Here is a 24,423-nt window from a genome sequence, read left to right on the forward strand (position 1 = left end):
ACAAAATACCAAAATCTACCTCTACGTGTCGCCTGTGCCCGAGCAACACCTGCTGCTGATCGCTTCCTACTTTGTCTCGTAGGTACCCTGACGAGAATGCAACAGAGTGGGGCGGTTCGTTTTTGGAGGTCTGTCTCGACTCAAACAGTATCCAACTGTCTCATCACGAGCAAATTGTCCTCTAGGCGTCCATTATGAATAGTACAAAACCTCCAGCACCGTGGTCCGAGAAGAAGATAAGATGTGTGCAGGGCTTGCCTGACGCGTGATGATCACATTAGAAGAGTATGGAGGCAGCCCTGAACCAATGCACGTCTTAGGCATGCGGTCTCACCAATTCGCCTGAGTGGTGTGCCTGTCGTATTATCAGCCCGTATCATGTACAGACGTCGGACGCCTCTTTCGCTATCGACGGTAATTTGAGGGCTGTGCAGCATCGAGATAACTTATTGTCCAGTCCTACGGCCATAATTTCGGCGACAACCTTGTGGCCAGCATGCCAAAGAGCAGGGCTTAACGAGTGGTCCGCGGACCCCTTAGGGGTCCGCCGGCTCTTTCTAGGGGGTCAGTGGCCACCCTTCATGAAATCGTGAAAAATAATGAGTAAAATTATTGAATAAAAATGTGATAATCAAATTCAGCACAGTATACAGGAGTGGCACGTCGTCGTCTCTTCAGATGAGTCGCTGTTCTGCATATTGCATCACGTTTGACGTGTCCATGTGTAGAGAGTCTGAGAAGAACAAAAGTTTCCAGGTTGCGTTCGTCATCATCATACGGACCCAGTACCTGATGTGGCGGTATCAAATGTTACTGAGTGCACAACACGATCGCCTCTTGTCCCCCACAGCCGATAATTAGGACGTCAGCCATTGCATTTATGATGTGCTAACGCCAGTGGCTGCACCATATCTTCAATGTTTCAGTGACGTTGTCTTTCAACAAGATAACTCGGGACCAGACACTGACCGTGCTGTCCCGGCCAACCTCCATATAGAGGATGTTCGACTGTTACCATGGCAAGCACGTTCTGCAGATCTCTCACCCACTGGTGATCACAGATTACCGAGAGACTGGCACGCTACCACTAGCCAGCACAACAGCTGCTCACCTTTAGAAACGATCTGAAGCAGCGTGGAGTAACGTCCACGTATCTGTCATCCGCGCTCAGTGCAACTGAATGCCCAGCGAGACTGGAGTCGTCGTTGCTGCTGTGGGTGAATGCTATATGTATTCAATTTAAATCCTGTACACCTTAGTCACAAATTTCACTATTTGTTCTTCTTAACATAATGTATAGTTGGTAGTGACGGGCCTAGGTGAATTCAAGTTAATTGTCCGACCACCCGATTCTGCTGTGACAGTTTTCGAATCATTCAATGAAAGTCTAGGGTCAGTAGCACGGAAACGCAAGATCATGCAATATTACTTAGAGGTGATTTTAACCTATTGAGTATAGACTCAGAAGTCTACGGATTCAATGCAGGTGGTACGGACAGACGGTCTTATGAAGTAAAACTGTCTCGAGTAGCTAGCTCGACAGCCCACACGCAATCGAAATATTTTCAACCTTCGAGCTACAAATAGCCCCGACCTTATCGACAGTGTCAGTACAGAGACAGGGATTAGTGACCATGATACCATGGTGGCGATAGTTAAAAGTTAATAAACCCATAAAGAAGGCTAGGAGATATTTTTTAGAGAAAGTGCAAATAAGCAGTTGTTAGCATCCAATTTACAAAAAGAACGGACACTATTTAGTTCCAATATGATGGCAGTAGAAGAATTACGGGCAAAATTTAAACTGTGAAAATAGCGCTCTGGAGAAGTGTGTGCAGATTAAGTGGATTAAGGAGGAAAAAGAACCACCGTGATTTAATACAGAAATATGGGAAATGCTGAGGAAGCAGACTGTTGCGCAAATGTCAATGGGCAAAAGTTAGTACAAATTGGTGAGTACATAAAAGAATCGATGCGCGCAGCACACTACTTCCACCGTCGTACCTTAGGGAAAAATCAGGCCAAGGACCGGAGAAAATGCTGATCCTTCATAAAATCGCTAAACGGGTCCAAGGTTTCTATCCAGTCACTCGTGTCAACAGAAGACGACAATAGGATAGTTGAAGTTTTGAATATCGCATTTAAGAAATCATTCAGGCACGACAATCGTCGCAAAAGCTCGCGTGCGGATGACATATTAATAGGCGTCCCTGGCGTAGAGAGACATCTGAAAGAGTTGAAAACAAATAAGTCGTCGGGTCCGATTGGAATCCCAATTCGGTTTTACGGACAGTACTCTACAGCATTGGACCATTACTTAGCTTGCATTTATCGTGAATCTCTTCGCCATGGTAAAGTCCCAAGCAACTGAAAAAAAGCGCAAGTGATTCCTGTATATAAAAGTGTTGGTAACAGACAAAGGTATCGTCAGGAGTGTCCCAAAGAAGTGTAATAGGACCGCTCTTATTCACTATACAGGGTTTCGCATTTATCTTCACCACCCTAAATAACTATTTGTCCAGATGCAAATTACAAAAAGGTTTCAAGCAAATGTTCTTTAGCCTTCTTCTTCTTCTTTGCAAAGGTATGAACAAGACCTATTCAAAAATGTATCACAGTGTACCATTCACTGAAACACAACCTTATTAATTACATAACACAACATTGACGTTGACGCTCCCAGTGCTTAGTGCAGGTGCTCAGGGTAATGGAACACATCCACGTGCTGACGTTGACAGAGGACAAACGTAAACATAAGCAGAATGCACACCCCTCATTCCGTCAACCACCGTCAGTTGAAGAGTTGTGTGAGCAGAATGTACACCCTTCAGCAGGCAACATTGGAAGCAGTAAATAATTCTTTCATTCAACGAGTGCACCAGTGTATCGCTGTCCAGGGTCACCACTTTGAGCACCTATGAATGTTCTACTCCTAGGCAATGGTACAGGAGAGTTAAAGTCAATTTTGTGTTATATTTTTACTTGGTTTTCATTTGTTATCTGACAACTCCAGCAAGTGGACGAGTTTGTCGTCCCGGGCACAAAATCGATGTTATGTTATGTAATTAATAACGTTGTGTTTCAGTGAATGATACACAGTGATACATTTTTGAATAGGTCTTTAGGAGAGGAAATGAATTACCGAATAAAACATGCAGAGTCCCATTTAAAAAAGTCACACCGCTGTTCATAGCTTTGTACAAAAACAAAGCTACAACGAAGGCAATAATGCTGATCGATGTCCTCCGGCGGCTAAAGAACATGTGCTTGAAACGTTTTGTAATTTGCATCTGGACAAACAGTTATTTAGGGTGGTCAAGATAAATGGGACACCCTGTATAGATAAATGATCTGACCGACTGGGTGAGCAGCAATTTACGGGTGTCTGTTGATGACGTTAACTCTGTGCCGTAAGGGAAGGTATTGTCCTAGTGTGACTGTTCGGAGTACAAGATGACATAGACAGAATTTCTAGTCGGTGCGATGAATGGCAGCTTCCTCTAAACGCAGAAAAATCTAAGTTAATGCAGATGAGTAAGAAAAAACAATCCTTTAACGTACGAGTACAGCATTGGTAAAGTGCTGCTTGACAAAGTCACAGCGATTAAATATCTAGGAATAACGCTGTCAAGCGATATGAAATGAAACGAGCACGTAGGGACGACAGTAGCGAAGGCGAATGGTCAACTTTGGTTTATTGGAAAATTTTTAAGAAAGTGTGGTTCATCTGTAAAGGAGACTGTGTATAGACCACTCACTAGTAGGACAATTCTTGATTAATGCTCGAGTGTTTAGGATCCCCACCAGGTCGGATTAAAGAAAGACATCGTAGTAGTTCAGAGGTGGTCTGCTAGGTTTCTTTCCGGTAGATCCGATAAACATGCAAGTATTACGGAGATGCTTTGGGAACTCAAACAGGAACCCAAGGAGGGAAGGCGACGTTCTTTTCGAGGTTCATTATTGAGAAAATTTAGAGAATCGGCATTTGAAGCTGACTACTTGATGATTCTACTACCTCCAACGTAAATTTCGTGTAAGGACCACAAAGATTACAGAAATTAGGTCGTACGGAGGCATATACTGGGTGTTACAAAAAGGTACGGCCAAACTTTCAGGATACATTCCTCACACACAAAGAAAGAAAATATGTTATGTGGACATGTGTCCGGAAACGCTTACTTTCCATGTTAGAGCTCATTTTATTACTTCTCTTCAAATCACATTAATCATGGAATGGAAACACACAGCAACAGAACGTACCAGCGTGACTTCAAACACTTTGTTACAGGAAATGTTCAAAATGTCCTCCGTTAGCGAGGGTACATGCATCCACCCTCCGTCGCATGGAATCCCTGATGCGCTCATGCAGCCCTGGAGAATGGCGTATTGTATCACAGCCGTCCACGATACGAGCACGAAGAGTATCTACATTTGGTACAGGGGTTGCGTAGACAAGAGCTTTCAAATGCTCCCATAAATGAAAGTCAAGAGGGTTGAGGTCAGGAGAGCGTGGAGGCCATGGAATTGGTTCGCCTCTACCAATCCATCGGTCACCGAATCTGTTGTTGAGAAGCGTACGAACACTTCGACTGAAATGTGCAGGAGCTCCATCGTGCATGAATCACATGTTGTTTCGTACTTGTAAAGGCACATGCTCTAGCAGCACAGGTAGAGTATCCCGTATGAAATCATGATAACGTGCTCCATTGAGCGTAGGTGGAAGAACATACTGACGAAACTAAAATGAGCTCTAACATGGAAATTAAGCGTTTCCGGACACATGTCCACATAACATCTTTTCTTTATTTGTGTGTGAGGAATGTTTCCTGAAAGTTTGGCCGTACCTATTTGTAACACCCTGTAGATAGCCGTTTTTGCCTCGCTCTATTTGAGAGTGGGACAAGACAGGAAATGACCAGTAGTGGTACAACGTATCAACTGCCATGTGCCACACAGTGGCTTGCAGAGTACAGCTGTGGATGTACAAAGTAAAATTTCTTTACTGAATATTCTTCCAGGTATTGCAATTCTAATGGCCAGCAGCGTATTACCTTCCAGCACGGGACAAGAGCGTTTGAGAAACACTGGTGCATTTGGGCAATGGCAACGAGGGTTGTTCCGACACACAGGCGAGGCACTGCCTTTGTAAAAATGCTCCATTAGCCTTTTAGCCTAAGACTGGGAAACAGATGAAAGTGCTAAGGTGGTACTGCTGCTTGTTGTTTGTGATCACTTGATATAATATCAAAACATGATCAGCAAGCACAGCGTTTGCAATGACACCAGAGATACTTTCAACAATACACGAAGGCCATCCAAAAATCATTTCAAAAGGAGCAACAATTGACTCCAGTTTCTTCACATGCTAGGAAGAATGTCCCGTCAACGTCAAGGTCATTGAAGACGGGGGGCCGGCCGAAGTGGCCGTGCGGTTAAAGGCGCTGCAGTCTGGAACCGCAAGACCGCTACGGTCGCAGGTTCGAATCCTGCCTCGGGCATGGATGTTTGTGATGTCCTTAGGTTAGTTAGGTTTAACTAGTTCTAAGTTCTAGGGGACTAATGACCTCAGCAGTTGAGTCCCATAGTGCTCAGAGCCATTTGAACCATTGAAGACGGGGGAAAACTAGTTCCTGGTTTTCATTATGTATCTAGAATATACCACAGAAGTTTATAATAGTAACATTCATTCCACTGCACAAATACATTCACTATATTTCCATGGAGCCTTTATACCGCTCAAAACGGTGACTAAAAAAACGGCAATGGTGACAAAGCCTTCGATTCACATAAACACTGTACACGTGAAAGCACGTCTGCAGTGGATTGACAGGACGTATGCTGACAAGCACTCTGAGAAGGTAAGAAGATTAGCGTCTGTCATTACAGACGAACAAGTAGCGCAGTTTGACAAGAATGGGGAAGTGACCAGATGACGTATTGTTACAGGAATCAACATGACCAGCACCTGGTTTCTGACAATCGTAGAAAACGTAACGGTAAATTACACATGCCAGGCGGGAATCTGGACCGAGCCAGGACACGTAGCTACAGCTACGTCCACGGACGAGGTAAGGTCGTGACGATAAAATAATATTGTACCACGGCCTAACAGATTCTGACTCGAAACATCGATACTGACACAGTGGCCCGCGCTAGGAAGCGGCCGCAACGCGTAATCTGCCCAGTAAACCTGCTGTTGCCTGTGGACTCTGAAAAACACACACACACACACACACACACACACACACAGTAAATGCTACACAAAATACATGTGGTTCGCCGATCAGAATTACAGCAATTAAAGGACATGCCCGTGTTCAGATTTACGAGGTACCTTTTACTTGAATATTTACCAACAAGAAAAAAATTAGGGTTTAAAGTCCCATCAATGACGAGGTCTTTAGAGACGGAACGTAAGCTGGGATTAGGGAACGAAAACGGACGTATCATTTTCAATGAAACCATCCCAGTATTTGCCTTGAGCGATTTTGGGAAACTATGAAAAACCTAAATCTGGACTGTCGGACGGTAATTTAAACCAACATCCTTTCGAATGTGATTGGCCGGCGAAGATGTGGAAGACTGACAAGGGAACGGCGCCTACTCGTCGCCACCGATTTCGTCCTAATCTATGGTACGTTCAGGCTGGTCAGAAATGAGAGACAGGTTTATAGCATTTGCAGACTCGGAGATAGCTTTTGACAATGCTGACTGAATAGTTTCTTTTAAATTCTAAAGATAGCAAGGGTAAAATACAAGGAACGAAAGGTGTGTGTACGGGCAACCAGACAGTAGTTACAAGAGTCAAAGGACATGAAAGGGAAGCGGTGGCTGAGAAGGGAGAAATACATTGTTGCAGCCTATCCCCGAAGTTTTTTAATCTGTACGTTGAGCATGCAGTAAAGGAAATCGAAGAAAACGCGGAGAAATAGCTTAACCGCAGTCTAGGGGGTTGATTTCAGAATGAATTCTCACTTTGATACTTACGGAAAGTGCTAGTCCAGCAATGTATACAGAGGAATTTCAGTGACGTTTAGAATGTAGGGAAGAGGTATGTTAAGGGTCAGCTGTCACTCCCTGCACCAAGTGCCTATCCGCTGCAGGTCTTCCTGCATTTCGCTGCAATTTTCTAATGCTGCAACTTCTCTGTATACTACAGCATCATCCGCGAAAAGCCGCATGGAACTTCCGACACTTATCTACTAGGTCATTTATATATATTGTGAAAGCTACACAAGCTACCTTACGGTGTGTCGCAGGGGTACCTCGATCATTTTCCTCCTCCCCTGTTCCATTCGCGAATGGAGCGTAGAAAGAACGACTGTCGATAAACCTCCATATGAGCTCAAATTTCCCTGATTTTCTCGTCGTGGTGATTTCGAGACACTACCACAGCTCTTACTCGGACGTAAGTTCACCGAATCTCAAAAGTAACCCTTTCCGTGAAAAAAAACGCCTCTCTTGTAGCGACTGACACTTGAGTTTGTTGATCGTCTCCGTACAGCCTCGCGCCTATTAAACGGTCCCGTGACGAAAGTTGTCGCTCTTCGTCGGATCTCTTCTGTTAATCTAACATAAATCCTAGGCTGATGAGCAATACTCATGAATCGGTCGAACAAGGGTTTTGTAAGCCATTGCATTCGTGGATGAACTACTTTTCCGTAAGAATCTTCCAAAGAATGTCAATAACACATCTGCTTTCCTTACAATATGTTTTATTTGGTCATTCCACTTCAGGTCGCTCTGGATGATAATTTCTAGTTATTTTACACCAATTACCGTTTCCAGTTATTTCTCGTTAATAACGTAATGCTACAGTAGTGGGTTTCTACGCCTATATATGCCCAACAAGTACCCCATCCCCATTGCCGACTGCCAGTCCCTCCACCAATCACTAATCCTCCGTAGTTGTTCCTGCATTTAGCTAGTCTTCTCACGTTCCACTCTTGCTGTAGACAACAGCGTCGCCTGCAAAACCCTCATGGAGCTTGCGATGTAATTCACTAGATCATTTATAAAGAGTGTCTCAAACGTTTTGGGTCACAGGTTATAGTGGGCCCACAATCGATTACTTTGAGATAGGAAACCAATGGTCGGAAATGCATATTCATTGTGTTATGGACATACACAGCGTACACCGCATAACAACAAAGTACCTCATAGTAATTGTTCAAAGTGACGACCTCCATTCTCAATGCATGCATGGCAATGGCCCATGAAGTTCTGCCGCACTCTCTTAAATATCCAAGGTATCTGTTGTACCGGGAGACAGACAGCTTGGATCCGAGCAAGCAGGTGATCATCAGTTTCCACGACTTGACGTAATCACAGAGGAAAAATTCCAGAGGTGAGAGACCCAGTCATCGCGCTGGCCATGGGACAGCACCTCCCTTTCAAATTTCCAATCTAACGCTGAGGGTACGTGTTGTTCAGGTGCTCGCTGACATTAACACCGAAGTGGGCTGGTGCACGGTCGTCTTAGCGAACAACAAGGGGTGCAGTCTCCACGAAATGTGGCAGCACATGTCCCTTGGGATGTTCCAGAAATTATCTTTACATCTGTCGATTTCGCCCTGTTGATGATAATGTATTGAGTTCCACCTCCTAGGAAGTTCAGAATCCAGTCACAGATCTGGTTCGGTACTCGGTAATCTCGTATCTTGTACACAAAACGACAGGACAGAACTGTACTGAACGCCTTCCGGAAATCAAAGAATACGGTATCAGGCTGCGCGCCTTTGTCTACAGCGCTCTGGATTTCATGGACGAAAAGAACAACGAGCTCTGTTTCCCAAGATCTCTGTTTATGGAATCCATGTTGGACTTTACAGAGCTTTTCGCTCTCCAGAAACGTCATAACGAGTCAGAACATGTTTCATAATTCTGAAACAGAGTGAAGTCAGCGATAAGAGTCTGTAATTATTCGCATCAGTTCGACGACCTTTCATGAAAACAGGAATGACCTGCGCTTTTTTCCAATTTCACGAAAGCAGGATTGACCTGTGCTTTTTTCCAATCACTTGGTGCTCTCCGTTGTTCCAGCGACTTACGATACATTACTAATGGAGGGGGAGTGCGTTCTATTGCATTATGTCTGCAGTCCAGATGCTTTTCCACGATTTTAGTTGATTTTTTATTCCGCGATTGTGTATCTCAACATCCGCCATTTTGCCGTTCGTGTGATAGTTGAAAGGAGGAAAAGTACGATATTCTGGGTGAAATGATTTCGGAATACTGAATTCAGTATTTCGGCATTCTCTGTTGTCTTCTGTATTGGTGCCATTGTGGTCACTGAGCAACTGGATAGACGTTTTCGTTCCGCTTGGTGACTCCAGTAAGACCGTAATTTATTCAAATTTTTTGTCAGATCGGTTGGCGAAATTTTACTTTGAATTCATTTAACGCTTCTCGAATTGCTCTCCTTGCTATTGTACCATGACGTGATACCTTGCTTGGCACATACTTGTCTAAGGCATACTGCATAACGCGTCTCAATTTCATACATGATTGCTCCACATCTTCCTTCGTCTACGAACTGAATATTTGGGCCGGCCGGGGTGGCCGAGCGGTTCTAGGCGCTACAGTCTGGAGCCGCGCGACCGCTACGGTCGCAGGTTCGAATCCTGCCTCGGGCATGGATGTGTGTGATGTCCTTAGGTTAGTTAGGTTTAAGTAGTTCTAAGTTCTAGGGGACTGATGACCTCAGAAGTTAAGTCCCATAGTGCTCAGAGCCATTTTTTTTTTTTTTTGACTCCACGGATACTTTGCAATTTTTTTCCTATCGCTCTTGCAAAGCAAAAATATTTTCCTACCTTTCTTAAAATTCACTGTAACAACTGTAGTCAATGATGGTGTAACAGCCTTTTGATCACTGACGCTCACCTTTACACAAACTGATCCGAACACTTACTGTCTGTTGGTTACTAGGTTTAAAACATTACCATCACGAGTCTGATCTCTACCTCCTAGAAGAAACTTTCAGAAAAAGACATTCAGAACAAGCTCACTCTAATTCCTTTTAATTCCTTTCCCTAGCACCAGCTTTAATCGCATGACTCTCCTATTATGTAGCTAGCAAATTGAAGTCTCCCCCCCCCCCCCCCCCCTAGTGAACTAATGTAACAAGAAACGCGATTCATCCGACCAAGTGAAGCGTTTCCATCATAGTCCAACATCGACGATCCCGTGCCCACTGAAATCTTAACACTGGGTCGACCTGGTAACATGTATGGGTCGTAGTCTGCTGCGGAGCCCCATGTTCAATAACGTGCGGTAAACGGTAAGTTCTGACACAATTGTGCCCACAAAAGCATTATACTCTCTCGTCAGATCTGTCACAAATCGCTGCCTACACTGCTTCACAGAGCGGGCAAGCTCCGACCTCCATGTTCTGTTATGAACGTCCAACAATCTGCCGGGCACTCGTCATTTAAGCGTCCTTCAACCACTTTCTATGGGCGTTCAATGACAGTAGCACGCCAACAGCCGACCACTTCTGGCCTTAAAGAGACGCTTATTCCCAGGCGCCGGTCCGCAATCTGCCCGTTGTCAAAGTCGCTAAGGTCAGTAGATTCCCCATTTGCCGCCTATATTGTTGTTAGAATATCTCCCATTTGTCTCCGCTCCGGTTAAATACCTTCCTTGACGCGTCACGTGCCTGTAACGTCACCAGGCGACATTCGATCTCGCAGTGGGCAGTGGTCAAAACGTTTTGGCGCAACTGTGTAGTTCTAAGAAGCTCTATGGACATAGCGTACTTGACTAATACTAGTTGTGCTATGGATTGTAATCTACATCAAACTGTACCTCCTTTTCTTCCAGTAATTGGTCACACAATGTACTTGCGAAATGCGTAACATCCATGCAAAAATAATTTACGTCAGTCATCAACTCACCAACTGGATGATGAAATAGGTGTATAAGAGGCATCCAAATGAAAACGAGACAGATGGGAAAAATAAGTAAACTGTTTATTATTTGAAGTATGTTAATATACATGTATCCCACTGCGAGACAAAACGGTCAATGCCTACGTGCAAAAACGTTTTCAGTTGCCTATGCAACCACGATTGTACCCAGTGTCCACCTCTTCGTCCGAAGCATATCGATGCCCCGAATGTCTTTCTTCAGGGCTCCAAAAATATGGAAATCGCACGGGGAGGAATCGGCACTGTATGGAGGATGTGTAAGGGTACCCCAGTAAAACTTCCAGAATGTAGTCGAAACAACCTTAGCAACGTGTTTACAGAGTCGGCACTTGTGACACACTGAAATCTGATTACTTTGCATGCATTCCTTGATGTCATGAGATAATTTTTTTGGTAACCGAATTCACGCACAAAGATTCTTCCAGCCCAAAATCAACCCACAGGACCACGCGCAGCAATAATTTGTGTACCTCCTGTTGGCCTCTATCTAACAGGCTTTGGATCCACACAGTGATCATGCAGTAAGTTTATGATAGTTGTAAATAAAAACATTAACACCACATTATATATATATATATATATATATATATATATATATATATATATATATATATATATATAACAGAGTAATGGTCTTTGTGTTGTGAGCACATTCTTAACTGCTGTACGAAAATGTTAATGACTCACATTTTCAAGAGATTTCCAAGAGAGTAGGAGGCCGTTAGTGAAAGACTGCACATTTTACAAATCAAGTTGAGGGCTTTGGCAGTGGCAAATTTCTCCTAATTCCTGCAGGGAATCTTTACGCCCATTTAACTGTGTTGTAAAGAGGATACAGGATTGTTTACCTGATCCACTCTGCCTGACCTGGGTTTCTTCAAATCATTCCAGGTGAATGCCAGGATGATTCTTACTAACAGGCAATGGCCAAAATCTTCCCTTTTCATGACTTCTAAATAAAGTAAATCCTAAGACTGTTTATATTATTACTACTATTATTTTTGCCTTCAGTATTGTTTGCAGTCACACATTTATAGTCCTATGTTTTATTCTGTTTTGCTTTCTTACAGTAATTTCTGTGTATGCTATTACACTTGTCACCAACACAGGCTTCCAATTAAATAAAAGTAAAATAATGTGGAACTTGAAAAAGGACGAAATGTATCATCTTAGCACTCATGAAGTATTTCCAGAGGGGAACAAACTTACCTTAAGTGACAGAAAAATAATCCTACAACTGGCTGGGTATCGAAGACTGAATGTACAGACTTGCAGTCTGATACATACCCACTAACCCTCTATTATTAATACTAATGCCGTACAGATAAATAGCCATTTTGAGGGTGGAAAAAACCTGCAAGTACAATGGACCAAAAGTTATCCATCATCCATTAACAAGACATGTGCCACAGGACACAGTTTGTAAGTTCAACAACATGGAGGAATATGTGTGACTGTTCTAGTGGAGGAGAAAACTCAATTGGGAGATGGAGCACAGATCTGAAACCAGGCTACACCCTCTGTGAGAGACTTGAAGACACACTCAGCTGTTTCATAAGACTCTGTAACAGACTATTATTTGATCAGTGTTAACTATAACCATTGCCGTAAAATGTTTACAAAGATGTCATATTGTTTAATCATTATACAGTTCTGAATTCCTATTCAGAGTAATTTTATAATGCAATATACATAAAAAGGACATCAGAAGACTAGATAGATAGGTAAGGTACCTGTAGCAAGGTGTGTGTAAATCAACATGACATAGTAACTAAACAGATACACAGTCCAAAGAATATATCCCCCCGACTACTTCATGGTTAACCCTCCATAGTCGCACCACTGTACCTGGCTTATTTTTACAGTCCATCATTTCTGGTCAGCTTCTCGGAATATTGGCATCACCTACTCATTGCAACAATACTCTTTTTGCCGCCTGACCCAACCGAACCCAATTTTGCAGGTACTTTTCTGCCCACAAACAATGTAGTTAGTATGTGCCTGGTTGTTGTAGGATGCAATGCATGACCAATGGACAGTTAATATGTCACACTATGGACGTGGATGTTGCACTCCGCTAATCTAATACGGATAAAATGTAAACTAATCTGTTTGCTGATGATGCAGGCAGTCCTATGAAAGGTATATTTTTAGTAAACTTAGAGAAACTCAACTTCACACACACACACACACACGGGGTGACAACTGCTGATCTAATGGATCATTTCAGCACAACATACAGCCTGATTACTTTTGTTCTCGACATGGAGAGCATGAGATTGACAATTACTGAACTGGCTGTTATGGACGTGTCCAAAAGAACAGATACCTGTTTGATCCAATAGCCATTATGAATTAAGATACAAAGTAATTACAGACACTGGCTGCGAGTGGTCATTGATTGAAATCAATGGGGAAAATTAAAAATTTATGCCGGACTGGGATTCGAACATCGAGTTAAGCCATCAGGACTCAGTTGCCATTGCAACTGCACAGACTACCATAGCACACCTCCAGTCAGCCCCAAATTCTCAACTTATCCACACATTACTAATGTAGTGACAGGAGGCGTACTATAGTAGTCTATGCAGTTGCAATGACTACTGTGTGCAGATGGCCTAGTGGTGAAAGCACCTGCCTAGTAAGCAGGAGACCCGGGTTTGAATAACCATCCAGCAAAAATTATCAACATTCCCCATCGATTTCAATCAATGCCCACTCGCAGCCAATGTCTGTAAGCCCTTTGTGTCTTAATGTTTCTCAGAATAAACAGGATTTTTTGGGATACTGTTTCATATTATAGTCTGGTTGTGAGTTGGCAAAATGAACAAATGTGACTGGAGGAAAACTGGCTGTGGTGATCTTCAACACAGCCTGCGGTCTCAGTTAGGTTGAAATATTAGTGTGTGGTTGAGTTGGCAAGAAAACTGATTGTAGAGACGGACTGACCTGTAGCTTGGGTTAAGAATTGGTGAAGTCAAAAGAATGGAACTAAAGGAAAACTGACTGTGATGACGGACTGATCTTTAGCGCAGACTGATGATCATTTCAAAAACTTCGTGGGGTATTTTCAAAATGTCCCGATATCTGAGGTGGTGGTTAGGAATGAACCTACTTACACCGCAAAGTAATTTCATACACTCGACATCATGACAATGTTCTCAAATGCTATTTTCTCATTGGCTCCACCATCTTGCCTAATTACTCAACACCTGATTCCTCATGTTTACTTCCCATAGCCACCACGCAAACAGTTACCAATTTCAGCATACATCGGAAAAGCTACGCTACACTGTAAGCACACTTTAAACTATGCCTCTATCAAATGTCGAATGGTTATCCTTCTTCTTCAACTGTTTGGAGGACAACATCTATTAACTGTACACCAGTCATCAACTGTTGAAGGGACAGTGACACAAACATAATATTCATAAAAGTTTTTAGAAACTCTCAACTGTAAATATTCTTTAGTGGGTCATAACATGCGCGAACACTTGCACACCAATTACGTAGCAATTATAATGACAAGGAACCAACAATGACATATACAGTGTTATATAATGACTCCTTAGGGCTCACACTAACGTACATTACAAGTGAAACAAGAGGGTTTTCTGTGAGATCTGGTGTAGTTAGTTACGTGTTCCATAGACCATTTGAATGATTCATTTATTAAAATAACATGGAACGAGTTAGTTTATAGTATATGTATACGGGATTTGTGTTAACATTAATAAACACATTATTATTTTTAGACCTACTCATGCAACTACACTTAAATATATATACACTATGTGATCAAAAGTATCTGGACACCCCCAAAAACATGTTTTTCATATTAGGTGCATTGTGCTGCCACCTGTTGCCAGGTACTCATATCAGCAACTGCAGTAGTCATTAGACATTGTGAGAGAGCAGAATGGGGTGCTCTGTGGAACTCATGGACTTCGAATGTGGTCAGGTGAAGGTGGAACTTGTGTAATACACCTGTATGCGAGATTTCCACATTCCTAAACATCCCTAGGTCCATTGTTTCTGATGTGATAATGAAGAGGAAACATGAAGGGACACATACAGCACAAAAGTGTACAGCCTACCTCATCTGATGACTGACAGAGACCGCTGACAGTTGAAGGGGGTTGTAATGTGTGATAGGCAGAATCTATCCAGATCATCACACTTGAATTCCATACTGCATCAGGATCCACTGCAAGTACTATAACAGTTAGGCGAGAGGTGAGAAAACATGGATTCCATGGTCGAGCGGCTGCTCATAAGCCACACATCACACCGGTAAATGCCAAACAATGCCTTGTTTGGTGTAAGGAGTGTAAACATTGGACGATTGAACAGTGGAAAAACATTGTGTGGAGTGCCGAATCATGGTACACAATGTGGTGATCCGATGGCAGGGTGTGGGTATGGCGAATGTCCAATGAACGTCATCTGCCGACTTCGTGCCAGGCCTCACCAACCAACATCGATACCTCTCCTCAGTGCAGCACTCTGTGAAGAATGGGCTGCAACTCCCCAAGAAACCTTTCAGTATCTGATTGAATGTACGCCTGCGAGAGTGGAGGCTGTCGTACTGATGAAAGGCGCCACAAACTTGTAAGTCATTTTCAGCCAGGTGTCCAGATACTTTTGATTACATAGAAATAGATAGAGAGAGAGAGAGAGAGAGAGAGAGAGAGAGAGAGAGAGAGAGAGAGAGTATTTTTTTACTGGTTACCAGTTTTAAGTGAATATTCATCAGTGGAATATAAGCAGCAGAAATGATTCTAATTAGATTTAAAAATTGCTTTGGTACCTGTCAGACATTTTATGTTATTGGGCAAATGATCAAAAATTTTTGTTGCTGCATATTGAACTCCTTTCTGAGCCATTGACAGCTTTAAGAATGGGTAATGAAAGTCATTTTTCCCTTTTGTGGAATAAGTATGTACATCACTGTTGTTCTCAAACTGTGATGGATACATCAAATGTTAGTATGACCGTATTTTTTGAACTGAAATGGATGTAATGTGTGCGGTTTTTTCCCCAAAACTTATGGAGAGACCACATAACAATTTTTTGGAAAATATCATTTACCATCTCTTCTGCTGCTTTTTCTGTAATGAGATCTAAAGTAATAGCACATCTACATTTATATCCCGTCTTTTGAGTTTTCGAGGGTGCAGATGTGAATGTATCCAACAAAATGGAGGGTCTCTGAGTGAAAATTTGGATTAGGGGAAGTTTTTGTCACTCCAAAGGCCACAGGCCTGGGTAGGCCCACAGGTTGGTAATTTTCTCAACATATGACATGTTTTCTTCATGCTTTTTGGTTCTGCAAAGCACTTTACCCATGTGACACGAGCTCACTAAAAAGTTTCAAACAATTTTAAAGAAATATAAAATCTGTATGATGTAAACGCCAAATTATTGGGACTATAAAATACACCACAAGTTGAAGCCCTCTAAACTTCCCTGCTGCTGGTAAACACTTGAATTTGGAACTAATTGAGTAATAAAATATTTGCCGGTAACTGTTCCAACTAACTGAAATGTACTGTGTTACATGGATGTGAGTGAGGATTGCAAATTTCTTATGAATTTTATAAATAACACAATGTGCTGCTTCAGTGATGTTTAATAGCAACGTTTACTTTATCACAACACATTACACAAGCATGTTGGCACCTTCTGATGCACATGTGTCAATTACACATTTTGTGTGACTACACGTCACACATACAATCATCTTTGATTCCAGTATAAACACAATCAGGGTCGACCAAAGCGTCCGATCCCACCCGTCGGCTTTGACCCGTGACATAAGGCTGTTGGGGTGTGTGACGTCACGACGGCGCGGAATTTAGTTCGTGAGAGTGGTGTGTTTGTAGGTGTCGTTATGATGCGATCGATGGTGCTCTCTGGTGGTGTGTTAGGTGATGTTTTTGGTTTAGTTTGCGAGTGTGGCGTCGTGTGTGAATTTTGGGACATTCCTTTTTTTATTTCTTTGGTAGGTATGGATATGACTGACAGGGTTAACAGTTTTCGGTTGTCGGCTATGATGGGGGACAGTGCTATGTCTCTAATAAAATTTCTTCAACTATTCGGATTCTTTGATGAAGTCGTGAAGTGTTCAGCATGTCTTGAAGAAATGAGTCTTACTTAAAGTTCCGGTGTCTCGGACCAGGGACAGCTGTATGTGGAAATGTCGTAAGGATAACAGGTCAAGGGAAGTGATCGATCCCAATGTGTGGCTCTTGGTATTGGTATCTGGAGATGTTTTTGAGCTATATAGGTCAAGGGAAGATGGGTAGATCACATAACTAATGAGGAGGTATTGAACAGAATTGGGGAGAAGAGGAATTTGTGGTACAACTTGACAAGAAGAAGGGACCAGTTGGTAGGACATGTTCTGAGGCATTAAGGGATCACACATTTAGTATTGGAGGGCAGCGTGGAGGTTAAAAATCGTAGAGGGAGACAAAGAGATGAATACACTAAGCAGATTCAGAAAGATGTAGGTAGTAAGTACTAGGAGATGATGAAGCTTGCACAGGATAGGGTAGCATGGAGAGCTGCATCAAACCAGTCTCAGGACTGAAGACCACAACAACAACAACAACAACAACAGGTCAAGGGAAGTGTTAGGTCCTAATTTATGGGATTGGGAGCTGCTGTTGAGCTATATAGGTCAAGGGAAGTGTTCGATCCCAATTTATGGGATTGGGAGCTGCTGTTGAGCTATATAGGTCAAGGGAAGTGTCCGATTCCAGATGATATTGTGTTTAGTGGTATTTGGGGAGTTTGTGATGTCGGTTTTTTCGTCATTTTGCATGGTTTTGTATGGGGGTGGGTGTCTAAATTTGTTTATATTTAGTTTGTCCCCACCCAAAAACCGCCTATTTCCCACGCTTGCCCCGTTAGTGTCATTAGGCTTTTTGTGGAACGTGCGTGTCTTTGTTTTTCGATGTATTTTCGTCCTCATAATGTGTACGTAACGACTTAATATGTGCCATATTGGAATCGTTGTTTATGGTCGTTTCCGCCATATTTGTGACGTCATGGGTCAAAGCAGACGGGCGGAATCGGACGCTTCCGTATTTCCCACAATCATATGGAACTTTAAGTGATGTTTATGTTTTTGTCCAGCGATCTGTGAGACAGGAGTTGGAATGTATATTCAATAACTGGCACACGCAAAACAACAAAAAGACATAGCTGTAATGTATGTAGTCACACAAAATAATTTGTTATTAATAGATGTGCAGCTCAAGAAGGTAGCATGATGCTGAAATGTGTAGTGATGATGAAACAAACTCCCATTAAACATGATTGAAGTAGATAACTGTGGTATTTATAAAATTTCAACAACAGTTCAATGAATGATTCCTTGAATGATCAGCTGCTTCTCTGTGATAGTTGAGAAACAATTCAAACACAGTACTGTACCTCATACACAAAAACACAACACCTCTAAGATGTTCATTTCAAGTTCTGTGACTTTCAGTTTTTATTTTATACACACAGTCTCTATAGACAGTGAAATTATCAGTGATATTTTTTTTTTTAATTTGATCCATTATAAAATTGTCATGAGGGTCTACTGAAAACAAATGATCCAGTTCCTAAAGTTCAAGTATAAGAAGAATATAACCTACAATATGAAATGTTTTCTCAAATTTCATTGTGTGTAAGATAAATGCAACAAATGAAAACCTTAACTGATCACAACAAACATTTTGATAGTAAAAACTAAGAAAATAGAAGGTCTAAATATAACTCCTCTGGCAGCTCAAATTCATGGTACACAGACAACCTTTGAGCACTTAATACACAAGAGAATCAGCGCCACAATTGGATACTATATAGCAGCAAAATTTATACGATTTTTCAACAACTCTATGCGTTTGTGAAGATGGAGCATTCATAGGAAGTATTTATTTCAATACAAAGTTAACATTCTATAGAGAGAGCCGTACATAGAACTTCACCATTTGTAACATGGTTCCAAACCAACTTTCAGCACCCTATTTTCTGACCTCATACGTTACACAGATGGGACCTTCATTGTTTTTGTTTGTCTATTCTAGTCATAGATGGTGTTTCTGTGTGTTATTTATTTTTTGTGGATGGTGAATCAGATTGTCCTGTTTACTAGCTGTATATAGGTCTAGGGGAGATGGTTAGTGTATTTAAAATCATGATACAGCAAAGCACAGGTATGGTTATGAAGTGAAGTAACAACTATGTCATAACAGACATTTTATATATGACTTCCATGGCTACATTTACCTTCCTGATAAAAATTTCTACAATTTTCCAAGTCCTTTGATCCATATAATCAATACTACCATAGAGACTAAGATCGTATGGCATTGAAGCCCCCCCCCCCCCCCAGTATGGATGGAGGCTTTCCTCGACAATAGAAAATGGAGGGTCACATTAACAGATAATACAATAGGAATAAGACTACATTCTGAATAAGGAAACATTAAATAGGGTGTCTTGTAAGGTTCGGTGCTTGGCGCACTGCTGTTTTTGGTCCAGCATATTGGAGGGCTCTTCAAAAACTGTGATGCTGGCTGCTGACACCAATATACTGATAAAAGGCTCAAACACATCCACGTCAAATGCACCCAGGAAAATAATGGAACAGACTTACAACTGATTCACAGTAACCAATATAATCCTTCATACTACAAAGATACATATTACCCATTTCCAAGCAATCCAAATGACTTTACCGAGCGAGGTGGCGCAGTGGTTAGACACTGGACTCGCATTCGGGAGGACGATGGTTCAATCCCACATCCAGCCATCCCGATTTAGGTTTTCCGTGATTTCCCTAAATCGCTCCAGGCAAATGCCGGGATGGTTCCTTTCAAAGGGCACGGCCGACTTCCTTCCCCGTCCTTCCCTAATCCAATGAGACCGATGACCTCACTGTCTGGCCTCCTTCCCCAAACAAACCAACCAACCAAATGACTTTGTGATACCAGAAATAGAGATCAATGGGAATACATTGGATGAGGTGGGTAATGAGGAATGTTAAATACGAGTTTTTGGCTTTGGCCAGTGATGTAATGTTAATGGCTGCTATCACATCACCTTTTTCTGCATATATTGACAGTTTTGTTGCTAGTTGGCAAAGCCAACAAATTTGAAAGTGAATAAACAAACAAATGAAACCTGGTCATTGTGACACACCAATTTCTAGCTTAGTGTAAAAAGTATGTTAGGTCGAGAGGTAACAGTTTGGTTGTGAGCTGGCAAAGCCAATGAATGTGATCCTTGTGGTGACAGACTGATTAGTACCTTAGCCCACCAGGGGAGGAGGGGAAAAAAAAAGACAGCACCACCATCATGTTATAGTCACCATACTGCTTACGGCATTTTTCATGTGATCCCTATGTCACTGGTCAAAGTCAGTGACATATATCATACATTCCTCTATATCTGATGGAACTCCGTGTCTGAAGTTCCTAGACATCCAAATGGATAACAAATTGAATTACAAACAGCATGCTGTTTAATTAAGAAAAAAACTCAGTTTTTGACTGCTTTACATTAGTATTCACTCTCACTGTGTTGACATGCAGACAGGGTTCCTGGCATGCTCTTACTCAGTACTGTCCTGTGTCATAATCTTCTGGAACTATACAGCAAGAAAACTGTATCAAGTTCATAACCAAATATCTTGCAGAAGCCTCTTTAGGGACCTTGGGACTCTTACATTCCTGTGCCATCACATATGTCACGGATGGTATTTGTGATTAACAGCACAAGAGAATTTAGAATGAACTGGGCAATTCACAATCACAATACTAGAAGTTAAATTATTTCCATATAAATTATGAATCTCTGCCTTAGCATTTAGAAGAGTGTTTTATATTTTAGTGTGAAAACTGTAACAGGTTGCAGGCAGATACCAGGAATAAACTGAAAATCAAAAGATATTCAACAAGAATATCTGATCAACCACTACAACTTAATGGAATATTTGTATGCAAGACTTCTGCTTAACCTTAATGCTTATACTAAACATATATTGACTTCAGAATGAGATTTTCACTCTGCAGCGGAGTGTGCGCTGATATGAAACTTCCTGGCAGATTAAAACTGTGTGCTGGACCGAGACTCAAACTCGGGACCATTGCCTTTCGTGGGCAAATGCTCTACCATCTGAGCTACCCAAGCACAACTCATGCCCCGTCCTCACAGCTTTACTTCTGCCAGTACCTCGTCTCCTAACTTTCAAACTTTACAGAAGCTCTCCTGCGACTATTGACTTCATCAGTATACAGACAGCTGATAGTGCTCTGTGCACAACAAAATAAACACTTTGCTTTATGTATTAGATATAAACATCAGCTGAGTAGTAGACGAGGAGCAGTCTGGCTATTTTCTTAATAATACATATAAATAAAAAGTAACTTAGAAGCAGTTCCACTATTATCAGTAGTATGAGTAGATCAACACTACAGTCGATTCAGTGTAAGAATATCCCTGGCAGTTGCACTGGGCAGGTCATGGCAGCTTTGTAAGTCTACTTCAACAAATCACATAAAGCAATTTTGTAAACATGTCTACGGCAATGCCTCAGTATTGTCACAGCTATACAACTATTGTTTTTACCTGCAGGAATTACCACTACACAACTGACAGCTGGCACCAGCACTGCTAGCTGTCAGGGATCTCCTTACGCTGACTCGACTAGTCATAGTTTGTTCTTAGTATACTTTACAGATGCCACCTGTAGTGGCTCCTTCTGCTCATTTATGTGTAACGGCACATTCCACATACCTCAGGAGCCTCCTTCCAGATACAATTTATGTAATACTAAATTGATGAATGAATGTACACTGGTTGAGAATGATGGGAGCTACACGGTGTTCGTGATTTACTTAACTAAGCTTACAATGAAAGGAGGATGGGAAGAAGAGATCTAATGGCACAATCACCTCATCTTATCCCACTTGATTCTTTTTCTAACAGGTTCAAATAACAAGACTCATGTACCAACAACATTGTACATAGCAAACAGCTCCTCATGAAAGGCAACATTATCTCTGATCCTTTCTAAACACAGCAAAGAAGCTGCCAAACAACTACGATAAATGTTATGTTGATGTTCTAAAAATTCCAGCAGCACCTGGGGGGCTACATGAAATAGTGTGTGTTTCCAACTTTTAATGTCGATTTCTGAGAAGACATCATTTTCCTAATTTTACTACCTTTAAGAATTCTGATTATCTTGCTAAATTCGTCCAACAGCTTTGGAAAAAGTCTAAATTAACACACTCACAATAGTTTCTTCTTCCCCATCACAGATGATATTGTAAAGTACTAAATTTCAATGTTAAATTATTTATTTTGAACCTTTCTACACTATTGTCTCCTTTTGTCAACAAATACTTCAAAAAGTAAGTTCAGATAATTCATCTCTTCCCCCATATGATATTGCACTGCTCCCTGATCAGTAAACTGCATGTTCCCAACAGTACTCAGAAAACATACAACTCTCCTTGAATATTAACACAGAGTACCTATAGCGGAAATATATTTAAGAAATCACATCGACCATTTCTTTCCTGGCAAAAAGAAGAAGAAGAAGAAGAAGAAGAAAGAAAGAAGGAAGGAAAAAAAAAGATGAAAATTTTATTACATTACAATAGTTGTACTACAAGGACCCCACAAAGTATGGTCTCTGAGATGTGAAAAAGAGGTCAAAAACATACATTTAATAGTAGTACAGTGCAACAACATTGCGAAGGACCACTGTATTACACTGCTAATGCTAACTATGAAATAACCTAAAACATTAGAGTTTCTGTGAGCTGCACAACAAAAAATTTGTTTAATTCATTCTTAAAATCCATCACATTATACGCATGACAATATGCTGTCAGGTTGATACACATATGTGTACCAATATATCTGCCTGCTTTCTGTACTAATGTTATCTCCTTGAAATCTCTGAAGAGGTTGTTTTTCGTCTCAATTTTTAATCATGCATTTCACTAATTTTTGAGAAAAAGAGAACTGTTGGTAGGCCTAATGACAAGGAAAATTAATAATGATGGCTTACATTTCGTGAAATAGTTATCAAAACGTTAGTTTCTTGAAGAGGTCTCTGAAGGATATTCTACGATCAGTATAATACGTTTCTGTATTTTGAACATACTGTCTCTGTAAGTTGACTTTCCCCAATAAACTAGTCCACAACACACTGGGGAATGGAAATATGCAAATTAAACTAGTCTCTTCCTGATTAAATCGTCTATAGCAGTAACCACAAGGTAGGCTACATCAAATCACAGCATATAATGTTAATAAGCACTATGAACAAAACAAGTGTGACAGTGCACAGATATCACAATGCCGTTATAATTACAGGTAATGCTTATGAGACAAATACAGCAATAACGTCTAACCCAAGGAAATTTTGCTTCAAAAGCGCAGACGTTTAAAGCGTACTCAATACCAACTTTCGCAACATGTTTTGGTTCTGGTACACAAATATCGTAACTAACATGTCTCTAAAACCATCAAATATAAGGGCAAACAATGCAACAAATCTTTTGCATTATTTAGAATAGTAAGATGCATTTTCACTCGAGCGAAAAGAGTGTGTCACAACGAATTTCAAAATCACGGACCAGATCTTTCAAGAACAAATGATAACTTGAAAATAAATTACTCTGTTAACTGTTACGATACTTACGCACTTTTAACTCCATGCTTGTAAACAGTGTTACACGCACAAACACAAAGACGACAGTAAACAATAAACAAAAAGAAGTCAAATCATTACGCTCCGCAACCCTATCCTCTCCTCTCAGGGGCAACAACTACACTGTACAATATCGCAGTAGATGACAAGGAATCCAAAGATCTCCATCGTAAACGCTACCTGCCTATTCTTTGCCGTGTACAGCCGGATACCCGACTGCAACTAAAGTGACGCCACTGAACTGGCGTGATTAGGTCTGCACAGTCTCTGGGGAACAGCGTTTCCACATTCTGCAGTCAAGAATCTAATGACATTATGGCATCAACAGACAGTAGCAACCTTACTCATATGTCATACTGAGCCGTGACTACCCCCGGATTAACAGTGCTGTGAGACGTGTGTATTAGTAGTTGAGCAGGAGGCTGCTGGTTGAAATGAAACCTCATATGAGTTACTACAGCTGCGGGGTAGGGATATACTAGAAACGGCCTACACTTGAATAAGATGGGAAAAGAAAGTTTGGCTGAGCTTCATACAGACCATGTACAGAGAAGCCATTGCCACACAAAACAATATCCCGGTGGTTACTTGTATCAGACGAGTTTATTTCTTTGTTTAAAGTCAGGATTCAAGCAAACAGTTGTGAAAGAAGTAAAAATAACCGAATAATGGCGAAAAATGCTTAAAACGCACAGAAAACTAAGGTTAACCTATTTCATCAGATTGTAGCGACCTGAGGAGCGACCAATCGGTCGCGAACTAACAAAT

The 24,423-nt window shown here is 41.4% G+C and overlaps 1 protein-coding gene across 1 annotated transcript in view; it reads right to left on the reverse strand.

Annotated features, from left to right (window-relative positions):
- LOC126248896 (protein crumbs) overlaps window positions 1-23,759 on the reverse strand; it is a 354,721-nt gene extending 330,962 nt beyond the window's left edge. The window contains exon 1 of the mRNA XM_049950366.1: window positions 23,647-23,759. Coding sequence (XP_049806323.1) covers window positions 23,647-23,662 — 16 coding nt within the window. The 5' untranslated portion in view covers window positions 23,663-23,759. The remainder of the gene's footprint in view (window positions 1-23,646) is intronic.
- Between the last annotated feature and the right edge of the window lie 664 nt (window positions 23,760-24,423).

This window comes from Schistocerca nitens, chromosome 3, assembly GCF_023898315.1.
Source record: "Schistocerca nitens isolate TAMUIC-IGC-003100 chromosome 3, iqSchNite1.1, whole genome shotgun sequence".
Classification (NCBI taxonomy): Eukaryota; Metazoa; Arthropoda; class Insecta; order Orthoptera; family Acrididae; genus Schistocerca; species Schistocerca nitens.